Source organism: Pelecanus crispus, chromosome 2 (assembly GCF_030463565.1).
Source record: "Pelecanus crispus isolate bPelCri1 chromosome 2, bPelCri1.pri, whole genome shotgun sequence".
NCBI classification, from domain to species: Eukaryota; Metazoa; Chordata; class Aves; order Pelecaniformes; family Pelecanidae; genus Pelecanus; species Pelecanus crispus.
In genome coordinates this window covers 136,727,255-136,740,873 of record NC_134644.1, presented here as the reverse complement: position 1 = coordinate 136,740,873, position 13,619 = coordinate 136,727,255, and the positions used below count along the sequence as shown (strand labels likewise).

At 34.9% G+C, this 13,619-nt stretch overlaps 1 protein-coding gene across 1 annotated transcript in view; it reads right to left on the bottom strand.

Annotated features, from left to right (window-relative positions):
* The window catches only part of CSPP1 (centrosome and spindle pole associated protein 1), a 68,033-nt gene that overhangs the window by 50,819 nt on the left and 3,595 nt on the right, over positions 1-13,619 (bottom strand). The window contains exons 2-7 of the mRNA XM_075728233.1: positions 12,781-12,884; positions 11,338-11,434; positions 8,828-8,928; positions 8,096-8,119; positions 5,545-5,625; positions 2,400-2,501 (exon numbers count right to left, since the gene is read on the bottom strand). Of these exons, the coding sequence (XP_075584348.1) occupies positions 2,400-2,501; positions 5,545-5,625; positions 8,096-8,119; positions 8,828-8,928; positions 11,338-11,434; positions 12,781-12,884 (509 nt within the window). The remainder of the gene's footprint in view (positions 1-2,399; positions 2,502-5,544; positions 5,626-8,095; positions 8,120-8,827; positions 8,929-11,337; positions 11,435-12,780; positions 12,885-13,619) is intronic.

Genomic DNA, 13,619 nt, shown 5'->3' with positions numbered 1-13,619 from the left:
TTGTTCAGCCTGGAAAAAGAAGGTTAAGGAGGGTATGTATGGGGGCAGGAGTAACTAGTAATTGCAGTCTCCACCTAACGGGTGGTTACAGAGATGCCAGAATCATGGTTTTCAAAGAACCAATGGTCACAAGTTGCAACAAAGGAAATTCCGATGGAATACGGAGGTAAAAATTTGAGCTCAAGCAGTTAAAGCAGTGGGAGAAATTGCCCAGAGGAACTGTGGATTCCCCATCCTTTCAAAACTCAACCAGATAAGGCCTGACCAACCCGATCTAACTGGGAAGTTAACCCTGCTCTGAGCAGGGGATCGTATGACATGACTTCCAGAGGTTCCTTGCAACTGAAGTTTATACTATGATTATCTAAACAGTTGGATCAAATTTTTGAGGCCACATACGTTAATCATGAGACTCATTCGACTCTCATTCCAAGTCAAACATCCTTCAGAGATGGAAGAACCTCAAAAAACCCAAACCAGTTTTTTTTCCTGTTTGATCTTTTATGACAGCAAAATTGTTTCTACACAAGAATAATAAAAATATTATGTAAAGGTCCAATGGGATTACAAACAAAGCAGAAAGAAAAAAACCTTGACTCCCTAAATAGATTTGATTAGATAAGTCAGCTGAGGAAACATAAATGCCCACATATGTAGAAAAATCTTTAGAGATACATAGACTCAGTTACACAAACACAAGGTGCATTTTTGCCATGTATTTCCTAGGGATCACTGTTGTGTAGCACTTCAACCCTTGAAGAAGCCAGTAAGAATCAGATATTGAATTCTAACATCTAAAGGATGCCTGAATACTGCCTTACAGCTGTCTTGACAGATTAAAATAGTTTTCAACTATATGACACTCCAATGCACTCTGAGGAAAAGATCTTTCTCATAAGAAAACAATCTTTCTGGACACAGACAAGAAACATTATTCTAGATAGAAATTATAAATACATGGATATTTGCATTTGCCAACTGCGCTAAGACAGACAATAAACTTTCAGCTGTTCTGAGCACAAATACAAGTCCCTTCATAGAATGACCTAGCTTTCACACTACTGTACACTTAAGAATTTCCATACTGAAAAGAAAGTGGAAGGCCTTCTTAAATCAAACCTGCATTAGATGAGAGTTCCAAATTATTGCAGTCCATCGCTAAACTAAGGCAATGATATTTTAAAAAGAAAATTTACCCATTCTACACATGATTTTACAATCAACAAGCAGTAAAGAGGCTTTCTCAGATCAATATATTGCTTCCAGATTACTAAAACAAAGGGTCTCACAACAATGCTAATTGGACCTAAAAATCCCCTGTTGACTGTTGTACTGGTTTTGGCTGGGATAGAGTTAAATTTCTTCATAGTAGCTTGTATGGGGCTATGTTTTATATTTGTGATGAAAACAGTGTTGATAATTCAGGGATATTTTCGTTACTGCTGAGCAGTGCTTACAGTCAGGGTCTTTTCTGCTTCTCATGCTGCCCTACGAGTGAGCAGGCTGGGGGTGCACAAGGAGCTGGGAGGGGACACAGCTGACCCCAGCTGACCAAAGGGATATCCCATACCATATGACATCATGCTCAGCTGGGGGAAGAAGGAGGAAGGGGGGGACATTCAGGTTTATGGTGTTTGTCTTCCCAAGCAATTGTTACACACGATGGAGCCCTGCTTTCCTGGAGATGGCTAAACACCTGCCTGCTGATGGGAAGGAGTGAATGAATTCCTGATTTTGCTTTGCTTGCGTGCATGGCTTTTGCTTTACTTATTAACTGTCTTTATCTCAATCTATGAGTCTTCTCACTTTTACCCTTCTGACTCTGGGGGTGGGGAGTAAGCAAGTGGCTGCATGGTGCTTAGCTGCCTACTGCCATACAAATCAAAGGCCTCAGCTCAGAATCGGAGTTCAATTATGCATGTGTCTAGCTCACTTTCAGTAGCAAAGGCTTTTTTTTTTTTTTTTGATTCACAAATGCACAGCACCATATACTGAACAGCTGCCTGCACTTGCCTTGCTTTCTCATGAACTGGACACAGACAGGAAAAAGCCGCTACAAATAAAAGCTAAGGAACACTGTGTGGAGCTCAACATTTTGTCCAAAGAGACAGCTTTTTTGGCCACCACTTTTATCACCAAGAACAATCCAGGGACTTCCTTCAGACACACAGGAAAATTAAAACATCCTTCTACCAGATAGACATGACTGAAGTAGGAATCAAGAACTGTAGTGTATGACTCATAACCAGAACTTGCTAGATATATTAGTAAAACTGTAGCCTAACTGAACAACATTCTTTGCTTATTTTGTCTTACTTTGTATGTCTTAGCCAGTGATAAAACAATTGACAAGATCATTTATGTTCTTCTTTGTATCAGCTTCAGTAAAACTGTATTACCTCTGTGTTTTTCTTCCCTAATTTCCTTAGCCTTTCATTCCATTCTTCTTTATCCCTGAGATATTGATTGTACTCCTTGTTTCTTTCAAGCCGTAGTTTCTCCTAAAATAGGCATTGAAAAGGGCATCAAAATTTTGCATTTTTGAGTAGCTTTTCACTTCACAGAACTGCAGTATTAAATGAATACAAGCGAGCTGTGTGTTTGCCCTCCCCCTTCTTTGTGATGTACAAATAGGGCTTGAATTGCTTTGGGGTTTTTGTTCATTCTTGAACATAGTACTTTCTCTTAATCTGAAATCTGTAAATAGAAGTCAACTTCTTGGGCATGAAGTCTAGTCCCCAGTAACACTACTGTATATCAAGTTCCATCTTAAAACCAGTTAGGTTTCCTCCTGATAATTCTATTCCAAAATTGTTCCAAAGCCTCACTCCTTTGACAATTAGAAATCACCTTCTAATTTCCAATCTGAATGTATTTACAGATGATTTTTAAACATACAATTTTTTTTTCATGTTAAGGTTAGTTGTGACTTGCCCCACTCATCATTAAAACAGGACAACAAATACATGTATGAACAAGACGTGTCAATTATAGTTTACGATATAACTCGAACCGTCAAATCCAAATGAGCAGTTAAGCTGACTGCAAAAAGAGTCAAAAGCACAAAGAATGCAAGGAAAACTTGCTTGGTCAGGTCTAAACATATGCAGGAATTGTACGTCAATAGCCTAATAATAGAATATAAAATACAAAAGTCTCCAGGTAAAGCCAACTCTAATTTGCATTATTTTCTGATATTAGTACCTTATGTTTAGAGCACCGGGCATCTCTTACACTACCTCATTCCAACCATCATACAAATGAAAAAAAGAGAATTATATTACAATATTATGAATCATGCTCTTCTCCACTGCAGTATTTTCCAATAAAAAAGCAAAAGGTATTAAAAAAATCTGAACATTATATAGAAATTTACTTTCCCATGAACAAATTTCAAACAAAAATAATTTATACCTCAATCACCATGGAAATACTAGCTTAGGAATAGTTTTGCAAATAAGACCAATGCTCCCCAAAACTGGGGCTTTTTCTTCCAAAATTTGTGTCTATAGGTTTTCTGAAAGTGACAATATAAAACCCAGCAGACAGCTATGAAAGCTGCCTGAGGGGTATTTTCCGAAGCTGAGAAACTAGCATTGTCTTTAACAGGTGGCAAAACACTCAGCAGAAAATTCAATATGCTGCGTGACTGCACATTTTACCTAATAGAGGAAACCAAAATGCAAATGTTGAGCTCTAATCATTAGCTGCCCAGAGGCTAACAGTTTAGCAGGGCAGAGTGTGACATCTTCTGGCAGCTTTTAGGTTCTGCAATAGCAATAAATAAATGGGTAAAAAGGATACAATGCACTTATACAGAAAATCTCAACGAATATTGAGCTGCTATGATATAAAAACATCAATAATCAGACGTGTTCCCAGTTCAGATATGTCTTTAATTTCCACAGAATTAATCAAAGATACTTTATCTTTCACTGTTCTAGCACACATACTCGCAACAGTTAACAGAAAGTTCATGAGAACTTGAAGCTGACTCAGCACAAATGCATGCTGCCACTGAGAAAGAGTCCTTTCCCCTTCCTGGGCATTTCATTCTTGCTACCTCCCTTTTTTTTAACACTAGTATAGTTTGGAGTTTGGGGCTTTTTCATAACAGCAATTTTCACTTATTTCAGTTCTCACCTGGCTCCTCATATGGCCAAACATTATTGCCAGCACGAGAGAGGCAGAAAGCATAAGCAAGCACAGCAAGGGCAAGACCAACACATTCCATAGCAGAAGTCTTGCGCCAGGTTATAGAGACAGCATAGCCCCACAGAGCAACAATGCAACTCCAAGGCAGCATAGGTTAAAAAAACCAAAACAAATAAAACCCCCAAGGGTGCAACAATCCAGTCCTCCTCCAGCAACACAGTTTCTCTTTCTGCCTTGCATCTCCACCGGGGTTTGACCAATCCTAACAACTAACCAGTTGGTGTTCGTTGAATCAGCAAAAATATTTGCTAAATTACAATGTTTCTGCTAATTCAACTTCCTGGATCAATTTACAAGGAAGAAAGGAACTGGGAATATAAAGCCAGCAGTGTGAGGGCAGGAGGAGAGGTGACCCCTGTAAGACTGGTTTAGGCTTTCACAGAATCATACTATGCATCAGAGGAATGGATCAGAGGTTAAGAAAATGCACATATGCATGTTGCATCTTCATACTCTAACTCCCATCAACCTCCAATAGCAGAGAGAATGCTATGGCTGGTATCTTTCTCCAACATATGAAAGCAAGACCATAAACTGGTAAGAAACCTCAGGGAGATCAAAGGGGCTAAACGCAGAGAGAGAATGTGCATTCCTTTCACAAAACACATTAGTATCTGTATTCTCAAAGAAAGATTGGAAATTGGGAAGATTCCTATATTAATAGCAGGCAATATGTGAAATACCAGATCAGCTTTTATTTAGATTCCTGGATTTATCTGTTCAAAAAAAAAAAAAAAATCACATGAGGATAAGCAGGTAGGTTAAAGCGTACACAAAGACATCAAAACAAATTGTGTACAGCAGAAAGCACACTTCCTTCAGTTTTGATAGGAACTGATAAGAGTATCACTGTAGAAAAAACTACAAGCAAATATTTTTAAAATTATCTTCAGGCCGCAGTAAGAAGAGTAATAAATTGGAAAAGTATATATATAATTAAGAGGAAAACAATGTTCTTTATTAGATCAATATTTATTTCTGAACAAAACCCAAGCACAACCACTAGAGCTTTTGAACACACCAAGCGCCCTGCAGATGTGAATTAGAAGTAGCAAACCTCAAACTAGTATCAGTATAGAATTACACATCTAATTATCTAAAATTTAAGAGCACAGGTAACCTAGGAATAAAAATTTTACAACAAAAACAAAATTTAAAGACTTCACTTTTCTGAAAATTATTCTAACGACCACCTCCAAAAATGTTCACTTGTAAACAGTGTAAAAAAAAAACCCCAACCAAACAAAAAAAAAACTTAAGTGGAAATAATTATTCCACAACAGTTTAAAATTCCAGGTTCATTTTCAAGTTTCATTTCCAGATATTTACCTTGGCAGATCTTCGCTCATCAATAGGAAGAGATAATCCCTGAGTATATGGATCTACTTCACCAGTAGTCAGATAGTTTTTCTACATTTAAAAAAAAAAAAAAAAAAAAATTCAATATATTTTAAAATACCAAATCTTACTTCCTAAATAGTTGCTAGGAATTATATTTTCTGAAATAAATCCGATCAATTTAATGAAATAAAAATGGAAGACAACCTTCACATTTTGAAAATGCAGGGTGTTCTTGGAACACATGAATGAAGTGAAGTCAAGGAATGCAGAAAGTAAAGGGATTTGTCAAGCTTTAAGATGGAGTTTGAAAGTATTTGTCACTTCTTCCCTGTTGCACTACTTCAAGGATTACGTAAGTTAGTCTCTGTATATTAAAAAAAAAAAAATTTCTTCACAAAAACCCCACCATTACTCAATTCTCCTGTAAGCAAGTAGCGTTAAGCACAAGCATCTGTACAAGCATAAGAGGAACTTTCCAAGACGCTACCCTACCTAAGATGAAAAACTGCTTTTTCTAAGTGCAGAAAAACGTATGTCTACCTCTTATTTTAACAGATGGAATCCATGCTAACACTATCACAGTCACCACTCTGCATCTTAACACTGTTTTCTACAACAGCAGTCCCCAAACTTTCAGGACAATGACCCATCATCAAATCTTGTAATTCCTTACAGACCATCAGTCACTTTCAGAACAGAACTTTCCATTGAAAACACTATGTTGTTGCTCCATGTAGCTACCTGGGATGCAGCTTGGGAACTGGGCTACACAGCAAGTCAAAGTATCAGCCTTTCAAATCAAACACCAATGCTGGAACAGGTCCTTAATTTCCACATCTAGTGGCTTCTTCATACATCACTCATTTAATAAAAGCATCTGCAGGCCATTCAGTCAATCACCTATGTTTTATAAATCTGATTATCTTTAATAAAAAGAGCACCTATTTGTGTGGCATGGGCTGATGAGGGGAATGGGTTAGATACAGTATTTCACTAGCATTGTTTCCTTCCATTAGCTATGTCATAATGTAGCTTAAAAGCTTACAGGCATGTCAACAGGTAAGAGCTCTACCTGTTCCAGTACAAAACCACATCATTATGAATTACATTTCACAACTACACATTAAAAGATTTAAGTGATTTAATAACCATGCAAATATTCAAGCACTGAGACAACCAGAATAATATGGAGAACTACGTTATTTTTACTAGAAAAAGTAAATAAATCGTAATCCTCATTATTAAGTAATTTCTTTTCACACTTTGAAGACATCTGTAGAGATTACCTCTGATCTTAAAAATGTATGTGCCAAAAATCAGAAGCTGATATGGAAACTGCATTTTCTACATAAGCAAGACTAAACTAGTTATTAACTAAAATATTATCACTATGAGAGCTGCTAAAATTTACACTATCTCTTTATGTAGGGAAAAGAAATTAGAGCTTGTTATCTATCCTATCTCTTCCTCAGGACTTACAAGCTTAATATAGCTAACGTGCTACATTTAAAAAACACAAACTTTGTAAACCTGAATTTGTAAAACTGAACTTCAATTCAGAATAAAACACTAGAAGTTAATGTAAAAATTATATTATTTGGATACTTTGGTGAGAATTATGAAACATTAAGTTTTAACACAATATTCTAACTTTGAAAATAATCTGAAGTTTAAGGTTAAACAAGAAGCAACAGTTATGTATCATCTTTGTTAGAGGTTAAGCAGCCAGTTAATTCTGCTGTTGCTATTGTTATTCAGGAATTCTATCTAGTGCATGCTTATATAGTTAATTTGTATCATATGCATGTTATTCAAAGCCCCAGAAAAAAACAGCAGGCCTCCCAGTCCTTTACTGAAGTTGCTTAATTTCAACAACCTGAATGGACAGTGTTAAATTTGAAAATTATATATACATGACAGTATAATGACATAAATAATTAAAAATTACTGTAATTGAACAAAACTTGCAAAAACGTGCTTCTGGTATTATTTTTTCCTCACAATACTTGTATTCTTGCATTCTGGCCACTAGGTGCTGAATAACTGGCTCTACTGCTTTCCTAAGCACCACCGATGAGATTTCACAGTGACAGGGAAGAAAAAAGCCCTGACTCTGGTTCCGATGACGTATTATAGTATTTCAGAGTTTATGATTTTATTCCAGCTTTATCAAGTATGTATAACAAGAAAAAAGAAATCTGAACTCCTAACATCTATGTAACTGATAAGCCTTGAAGCAAATGTCTACTAGAAGAAAAACTTAGAGTCAGCATTAGACAGCAATAATAGCAATTGCAAAGGAAAAAAGAAATCAACAAGTGTTTTAAAATCTTGTTAATGGAAAATAATAAATATAAGCAATCATTTTGCACAAAGCAAACAATACTGCTAATCACAACTAATCACTACAGCATGCACAAACACACAAAGCACAAAAAAATAATGATTTTTTTTTAAATTCAAAGAGCACAAAGCTTTCAAACAAAGCAAAAAGAAACTAATTTGAAGAAAAAAAAAATTTATATTGCAGGCACCCTACCTTTCTTTTTGCCTGTGAAATACCCTAAAAGTCAGGGAAAAAATACTATTCAAAAAGAGTCATTCAAAAATATTTGACTTAACAAAGAAGAATTCTTTACTTAAAGCCAATCCGTTCTTTCATTTTTAAGAACTAAAGACACTGATAATCAGCATTTTCAGACAACAGAAATTATTTGGTTCCTGATTTTTTTTCTGTTTGACAAAGAAGGGATAGAGAATATTCCCCAGATTATGATATTTCATACATACCATTTCAATTTTAAATTTACTGTGACATTTAATAAATCATGCTAAGCAGAACATCGAAGTTTTTTTATTTCTAAAATTGAAAAGAAACTGTCAAATGGAGTCACACTAATTATAGGAATATTCTTACCTGAATTACAGACCATAGAATATATAAGTACTTAAGGAAGTAACAGATGATATTTTAAATTCTTAAGAAGAAACAAAGAAATAGAGACAAATAAATAAAAGCATTCAGAATAAAATGTACTAAGCATATGTAGTCTCACAGCAATGAGATCTATAGAAGCCTAAAATATATAACCTTTCCTAGCAGTGACATTTTGAAATTACTTTTAGTCGAGTCTTCAAAATCAGCCATTGCTCATAATGAACGCCTTCTTATAAATATTTTCCACAGATTTTATTAATTTTCATTCAATTAAAATCAGAGAGTAATTTTAAAAGACTCACTAAACTCAGCCAACCAGACAAGAAGCTTTACCTGAGAAAGATATCGCCTATAATCTTGTCGAAGTTCCTCTTTGAGTTTATGTTTTTTTCGTTCATATTCTTCTCCAAGAGGTAAACTCAAGCCATAGTCACCTGAAAGTTTAATGCCATTAAATAGTATTATTCTACTGTTCTGTATCAATACAAAGCACATCTTGCAGAAGCTACATCTGGATTTTTATTAGACAACAGCAATAAAAAAAAAAAAAAAAGAACCATGCAACCAGTAATTACAAAACAGCTGAAATAAAAACCACTTCCTCTGTATCAGTAGTTGGGTGGAAAACATAGAAAAACAGATTGGTTTTTGGATGTTAGTTTTCCTCTAGTCCTTGTGCTGTTTCTCCCCTCTAGAAAAAAAATGCAACATAAACTGAATTTATATGGATAGTTTGACAAATAGTATAAAATAACCTAAATATTGTTGTCATCGTACGTTTCAAAGGAAAACTCCTTTGACATGTTAGTTTCTAAATTACTCTGGTATTTTAAGCTGTGCTTATCACACAATAGAAAACATACTTCACAACTAGAAAGCAACAAGCTATTTGTTTAGCAAGAAGCATATGAAAAATATGCTGGCTTCCAGACAGCTAGAAAGAGTCTGACCATATGATAATAATAACCATTTTTTCTTTCCACCTCAGTGTTTTTAATTGTAGTAGACCCGAAACACACATTTAGTACTTTTCCAATATTACTGTCAGGTCTCATACCAGCTGCACTCTTAAAATATAATGTTATGCAAGTTGTTTGTTGTTCCCCAAATACATTTTAAAGCTCTTTATAAGAAATATCCTCTGCCCCAGAAGCCCACCTCTGCAGCCACTTTGCCCACTCTCCACAGAGAGCTAGTGAATTCCATAAAACCACACAACAAGAGACATAGATTGCAACTCCTTGGGTTTTTTTTAATTTCCTATGGTTTCTCTGAGAGCATTTCTACATCTTGTGGTTGATGTAAAATGAGTAGCAAGGAGTAAGAGGGAAGACAGGGATATTCAAGATTTACTGTTACATCAATCCCAATTTATTGCATGGTACTTTGACTCCAGTATTTTAAATGTTTAGGGCATTAATCAGTGTCTGTACAGTAAAAATGACATTATATAAATGCTGAAAATTGCTAACTTGGGAATCACTCTGCTACTGAAACAAAAGGTTGAAATATACTTAGTAAAAATACACTTAAGTTGGCTTGGCTTGAGATAGTTTCAGCTAAGTCAGAATGTATCTTCACGAGCCAAAACAGGAGTCAGCCTGCTGTTCTGCAGAACCAAAGGACCTAATAGCCGATTAAATATGTCATACACTATTTTTAAACAGCTTGCAGAGTTCAACTACCAACCAAAATCTGCATGGGAGCTTCTTCTACAACCTGCAAGTTGTTTTTCTCCTGATTTGGCACATAAGGTGAGTGTGAGTTCTGTTAAAAAATAATGTACCATTTCAACCCTCAAAAAAGGGGTAAGTGTAAAGAGAAATAGAATACAGAAGAGGAAAAGGTTTGTTTCAGCTACTTGCTCTTGCCTTTTATTTTCACATGAAATTACTGTTGGATTAACTATAGGAAACCAAGAAAAATTCAAAAGCAACTAATATGTCAGAGTGAAGATTTATTCAGTAACTTCACAGAAACCAGTAAAATTCAGTACAGAAAAAAACCATCAGTGAGAATCAAGTGCTTTGATTCAAATACGTGAAGTATTCAAACAAAAGAGGGTTTAAAGTTGATTTTATTACAGATGACCTTTTTTTTGGCCACCAGAAAAGCACTGAGATAACAATTATGGATAGGGACTTAGGCAATATTTGAAAACCACCTACTTCAAAAACTTACTTTAGGAGAGCCTAGCAGGGCAAAAATACTCCAGTTAACATACATTCATCCTAACTTCATGCACAATTTGTCTGAATTTTTCCATCGGAATAAGAGATATACTTGCCTTTTCATTGGTTTCCTGCTTTTGTTTATTCTGTATTTGTTGTATTTATTTGCCATTTCACATTCTGTTAATCACACACAATCACATTGCCACTTTTTTTTTTTTAGAAAAAAGTTAAGATTTTAAATACATTTTTACGGAAAAGTTTGCATGCATTTAATATACTGACAAATAACTAACTTAATTCAGCCTGATTGTCAACACTACTGCTAGAACTACAGAACATACTTAGCAGCTACCAAGGAACAAGTCCCTGTCGAATTTAATCCAAAGGAAATTACATTGCTTTAAAGCAGAACCAGCCAACAATATCAACAACCATCCACTGATAGCCAAATGTGTTTAGCACCCAAATTATTATTATGGAATGTGCTGGGTTTGGCTGGGATAGAGTTAATTTTATTCATAACGGCTCGTATGGGGCTATGTTTTGGATTTGTGCTCAAAACAGTGTTGATAATACGGGGATGTTTTCATTATTGCTGAGCGGTGCTTACACAGCGTCAATTGAACGCTACTTAAATCTAGAAGACATATTAAAAAAAATATGCCATACCTGAAGGATAGTTCTGTTGACTATTTGGAGGTATATTTTCTTTAGCCATGGAGATTAACATTTTGCTAGTCTCAGAAAGCTTCTCTGATTCTTTAATCTGAAAACAAAACAAAACACTTCACTGCATCACACAGTAAAAGAAATATCACATACAAGAACAACATTATTAACACAATTTTTAGCACTGGAGAGATTGAAAGTGATCTGGATTAACACATTAAGTAAATTATACATTTCACTAATACTACCAAAAAAGTAGTTCTCCTCTGCAACACAGGAATTATTAGTTCAAAATATTTCAATATATTCAATATATTTCATGTCATGAAATAGGTTGACAATATATATTGTGATCTATGTAATAAAACACTTATCATAATCAACAATTAAAATAGTTTACGTATACCCTCTCTGTTTTTTTTATGTGAGCCGATTTGACATACTGCACCCTTCTTAAAACAATGAAAAAATTACAGGGTGTTACAGGGCAAGTTTAACACACCTGTTCCCTGTAACTTTCACCATACAGCTTAGGACTTTTTCAAACTATAAGCTGGAAACACTCTCCTTCTCTTTAAACTTGCTCTGAGCAGAGGAAGCAAAAAAAAAAAAAAAGGAAGCCCAACTCCTCATAGCTCTCTAAGAATTAACTTTCTGGAGTGAATTAATAAATTTTTTTGGTGAGAATTGTTATGACTAGGTAAAAATACTTATATTATCCACAGAAGGGGAAAGATGAATTCTCATAACCTTCTGATGAAACAAAAAAGGGAGTGAAAACTCAATATTATAATTGCTCTTAAAAGCTCAAGCTGGTTGGGGCTTTGTAAGTCGAACAACAGACAAATCAAAACTCCTTTTTTTACTGAGGACTACATTTAGTTACCATAACACTTAGCTAGCTTTAATTATTTAGATACAGCTTTTTGCCAGGTACTGGCACTATACTATTAAACAACTTAAAGGTGATCTGCAAATTATAAAATCTTTATAGCTTTAGAATTAGGTACTAAAATTTCTAATAGGAAAATTGTGATAAGAACAGATTTTATTTAATTGATTGGATTAAGTAATTTGCTTTTTATATTTCCTAGTTTCTGCAGAAGAAATTCCGAGGATATTTATACCTTCCATCCCCATCCCAACACCCATGCTCTGGAGCGGGCAGAGAGCAGATCCCTGCTAGTCAGCTTCCCTAGGGAGGGGGGAAGGAACAATGATAACCGTTTACAAGAGTTTTCCCACTTGTAAAATACAAATGTTACTGTGTATGCCTGGCGGCAAACAGGTTTTTAAAAATCTACATAAATACAGACATGAAGTATTTACATTAGAAATTAGTTTGAATAGATGAATCTTTAATATATACTTTAACAACAAATACAGTTTTAAGAGCACAGTAAAAGCAAGCTTAAATCAAGACCCTAGCAATAGGACTCTTACCCTCATTTCCATGTAAGGTGGATCATTTTCAAGTTCTGCTTTATCTTGGGCCAACTTGGCCTTCTGTTCTTCAATAAATTTTTCTAAATCATCCGCCATCATTTCTAAGGTTATAGAAAAGACACAGAACATTGCCTCTACATCAGAACCTCAAAAATTTAAAGCTCAATTACAGTTGCTTAAGACAGTAGTTAAGTAACATTCTTCTCCCTCAGAACTACAAGCCTTAAGATGTTTGCTGGGTCAACAAAAAACCTGACTCAGGAAACCCATCTATGGCAGAGATTACTTATGTTTCATGAGAGAGAAAATCCAAAGATTACAGATTATAAGACTGAAGATATTTCTCTAATCTTTTTTTCTAACTTGGTTAAAGTATTTTGGGGTTGCTTTTTTTAACTGCAATGGCCCTTCACTACACACTAGCACAAGCTTATTGTTAGTGAATTATAAAATTAAAATTAGAAAACATCAAAAAATGAACAGGATAAAGGAATCGTTAGGCAAAAAAGTACAAACACTGCAAAATACATGTATACTTTAAAATAAGGACCAAATCATGTAATCAATTCTGTTCTTAACTTACTATCACAAGAAGTCTTAAAAATTATCAAGCTTCTTCAAAACAAACAAACAAAAATCACAAAAAACAACAATGAAAAAACCCAACAAAAAACCCCACAAAACACAAAATACATGCAGTGTTTCTGGAGTTGTAGCCAAGAGCATATCACTACCTCCTGTACCAATAAAATAGCAGAGGCTACAATTCTGCAATAATTGTAAGATTGTGGATATCAGGCAGCATTGACTTGCAATCAGACAAGCCACTCATCTGT